The 3,965-nt window shown below is 43.9% G+C and overlaps 1 protein-coding gene across 2 annotated transcripts; it reads left to right on the top strand.

Moving 5' to 3' along the window:
- Window positions 1-1,301: 1,301 nt before the first annotated feature.
- On the top strand, window positions 1,302-3,381 carry ATP5F1E (ATP synthase F1 subunit epsilon). 2 transcript variants are annotated; one of them, XM_088482680.1, is made up of 3 exons: window positions 1,307-1,495; window positions 1,836-1,955; window positions 3,261-3,381. In XM_088482680.1, exons 1-3 carry the CDS (start codon window positions 1,464-1,466, stop codon window positions 3,265-3,267), a joined length of 159 nt encoding a protein of 52 aa, XP_088338806.1. In that variant the 5' UTR covers window positions 1,307-1,463; the 3' UTR covers window positions 3,268-3,381. The 2 variants fall into 2 exon arrangements, with proteins under 2 accessions (XP_088338814.1, XP_088338806.1); XM_088482688.1 differs by lacking the exon at window positions 3,261-3,381 and having other exon boundaries at window positions 1,302-1,495; window positions 1,836-1,959.
- Window positions 3,382-3,965: the final 584 nt, after the last annotated feature.

Here is a 3,965-nt window from a genome sequence, read left to right as displayed (position 1 = left end):
GCCTACTACCAAGTGTACAATTATTACCATTTATTTGTACATTGCACGATAGTGCTTATTTTAAAAACAGGAGTCACATTTCCTGCTGCAATCAGAACTCACCAGACCTGTCATTTGTCTTATGTTTCATGCCTTGATTCATTCACAATATATATAATTCACCTATTGCATGTCTAATGTCCATGGCAGATACCATTTTTCTGCCTCACCCAGTATTTATCAACTGATTCTGTGAATTCTCATCCCTTTTGAATCTACAGCACGTCTTGACTGTATGCATTTATATTCCATGCATCACCTTGTATTCATGAATAAATTTTATTTTATGTCTACACTGACCTATGTCATCTATACGGTCGACTCCGTCACAGCATTTATGTTGAGGAGCGCCTAAATACATGGTAATACCTACCTTTAGAAGCATAACATAAGGCCTGACTCAGGTTATTATGTAAACCCGATGGTTTACGCACTAACCCAAATGGTGGGTGAACTGCGTACGTCCTGCGATCATGCCGGTCACAGTGCTGCAGCCATTTGAGGGCAGGTTGGGCTGCTTTCCTGGAAACACAACTGGGAATTGTTACAAACTAAAAAAAAAAGGTATCCTAACCATGTTGTACATACATTTTATTTTATAAATTTTGAGTGGTGCTGTTTGCTATTATTATTTATGTATGTACAGTAACTAATTGTTTGAGAATAAAGTACACTGGGTTTCCCCTTGACACATCCCTGGGTGGCACTTAATATGCCCATGTTTGGAGCCACGCACAGTGCCCGGATATTACTTGCACAATCTCCCTAAAAATAATTTTTTGGAAGTAGACAAATATGTGCAGAGTACTACCAGCATTGCAATTTGCCTAGATGCTGGCTGTAATCATTGCAGGAGCCTGTAACCCTGGCAACAACAGAGACCATGCTGCTACATCGGAGAAGAACACTGTGCTGCGTGCTTCTTAGGCTGTTTCTGCCCCCAGTGACCTCAGTTCTGAGTCTCATATTCTCACATGGCAGGGAGGAGTCACTATACTTTAAACTGCAATAAATGTTCATCGGCGTTTTGATATGCATAAAGTTGTTAAAAAGAAAAAAGTTAGAGACCCCGGAAATTACGTTGGATGTAAATGGCAAATTAGGACACTCCGCCGGAGATTGGCTGGTTGCAGAGCCGCTTTCCTCTTCCGCCAGGTGATTGGCTGGTTGCAGAGCCGCTATCCTCTTCCGCCAGGTGATTGGCTGGTTGCAAAGCCGCTTCCTCTTCCGCCAGGTGATTGGCTGGTTGCAGAGCCGCTTTCCTCTTCCGCCAGGTGATTGGATGGTTGCAGAGCGGCAGCACTTTCCTCTTCCGCCAGGTGATTGGATGGTTGCAGAGCCGCTTTCCTCTTCCGCCCGGTCTCTCCTCTTGACAGAGGTCAGTCTCAGCTCGCTCACTTAACGGACCCGGTGCAGCTAGAACCATGGTGGCGTACTGGAGACAAGCCGGGCTCAGGTGAGACAACGTTGGGTATCCCGGTGCCTAGATTGGGGGGAGCCGGCGGGCATTAGAGGAGGAAGGTGGCCGGGGTGTTATGGAGGACAGGGGACGGGAGGGATTACCCGAGGCTAGGTGGGGGCAGCTCCTCGGGTGGTGAAGGCCTCATTCCCTCATGTTGGCATCAGGAGTTGCCGTGTGGTGCTGCTGGCACACTCTGTATGAAATCATGTATTATTCTCCTCCTGAGGTTATTACAGGCACTGTGTGATGTCACCGGCAGTTCTTCTCAGGAGGTGAGACCTGTGTTATCTATTCTATTGGTTTATAGCATATTGGACTATAATCTGTTTTTCAGTTACATCCGGTACTCTCAGATCTGCGCACAGGCGGTGAGGGCGGCGCTGAAACCGCAGTTCAAAGCTGAAGCAGAAAAGGTTGCGGTTGCCAGTGTGAAGGTCGTCAAACAGAAAAAAGAGTGAGTGACACAGACAGCCTAACAGAATAGACAGCTTCTCATACTGTAGGCAGGTTCCTTATGCAAGAGTTAAGTTGGCCACACACCAGGAGATTAGTGGGCCAGCCAGCCAGCTAGTTGGCCAGTTGAAGCAATAACTGAGCGGTGTGCGGGAGCAAATGATCGCTTGTTTGCTCCCAAATGCCAAAAAAATTATAAACAGACTTTCCAACTAGTTGGGAGTAATAATGAGCCCAGTGTAGGGGGAAAGTTGGACACTTCCCCCTCCCCCAGATGAATGATCATGATGTCAGAAGTAGACAGCCCTCTCTGCATGTGAAATGAATAATTTAAAACAAACAAAACTTTGCCTTGCTAGTAAATGTACTACACCAGTTATACAATGTGTATATATATTTTTTCCTAGTTACTATTTATTACCTCTGTACCCAGAGTCTCGGGAGTTATTTATACCCAGGAATGGGGACTGCACACAAATTCTAAATGAGAAGAAAAGTGTCCATTCTGCCACCGTGACCACTTCTGTATAACTTTGACCTTTTTAGCGTGGTCACAATATGATGAAAAACCTGCAATTGTCATGTAGTAATTTCTGCCTGTTAGTCATTAACTACACATAGCCAAGTGCAATTGTTTTAGCACATGGCTGTATGACACCAGGCTGGTCAACAGGTCGGTGCTTTGGTTACGCTTTGCTTACCATAACCCTGACAGTAAGAGCCTGGTTTACCGATTGACACACACGGTAATGTATAAGAAATCTGGCCTGTTTCTGGTGGTTTTGAACCCTATTATTACACCACCTACAGAAGTGGTGGGCAAGTTGATACACTTGGGTGGCCCTTAAATCTTCAACCTGTATAAACAAGTTTTAATAGCTTTAAGAAACAAATGTGACGATAAAGCAGGCATTAACTGGGACTGCAGGTTGAGGCTCAGAAGGCTGCCTGTTGCCTACCCACTGTTTTACACTCAGAGGCTCCCAAACTCTGCCATTACAATGCAGGTTTTAAGGATATCCATGCTTGAGCACAGGTGACTTAATTAGTACCTCAGTCAATTTGATTTAACAGTCTGGACTCTAGCATGGATATCCTTTAAAACCTGGACTGTAATGGCCACGGTTGGGGAAACTGCACTTTGTGAAGGTGTAGTGCCGCTAAGAGGGACTTTTTTTTTTTTTTTTGTGACTCACATCTTCCATTTACAAAACAAGTTGTAGGTCAGCACTTTCTGTATTATTAAATATGTAAGGTAATGATTGAAATAATACCCTGCTTACTGTTACTGTTGTCTTTCTTTCAGAGCCTGAGGACTTGAAAATAATATTTAGGAAGTGACCCCATAAAGAATTAATTGTTTGAGGAATATGTCTGCATTTGTCATTGTCTCCTTTCTACATTAAACGTTATGACTCTATAAAACAGTATTTGTGTAATTGTGCTTTATTTGTGGAAAACTTTTACTAGAAGTGAATGAAAAGCTCCAGTTCTTCATTAGTGTTGAAGCTTGTCCCCCTTAACATTTTGTCTAATTCTATCCTATCACTTCTGAGACTGCCCCCCCCCCCCCTTTTTTTTTTTTTTGAAAAAAAATATATTTAAGACCTTGTAATCTGTATTTTGCCTACAAATAATTAAGTCCTCCACTTCACCCTCTGAATGGAAGACAGCATTAAGTGTCTTCCCACCCTATAGTAATCACACTCTCATAGGTACAGGGTGTGATTTAGGGGTATGTAAGCAGCTACTGACTTGGCATAGACCATAGATAGGCAACCTGTGGCACTCTGGCTGCAGTGAGTTATACATCCCAGCGTGCCCTAACAGCAAAACTGTGGCACAGCAGATGGAGTGCCACTGATTGCCTACTCCTGGCATAGATCATGGGGAACACATACCTCTACACGGTCAGTATTTATAGCAAAGTGACAAAAATCACACAAATGCAACCACTGTACGTGAGTGTGCTGCCTTCTTAATGCCAGTGTGCCTCTGCAAAGCTCACAGC

The sequence above is a fragment of the Taudactylus pleione genome, unplaced genomic scaffold, assembly GCF_031769625.1.
Source record: "Taudactylus pleione unplaced genomic scaffold, aTauple2 ptg000018l, whole genome shotgun sequence".
NCBI lineage: Eukaryota > Metazoa > Chordata > Amphibia > Anura > Myobatrachidae > Taudactylus > Taudactylus pleione.
This window is presented reverse-complemented; position numbering and strand designations above follow the sequence as displayed.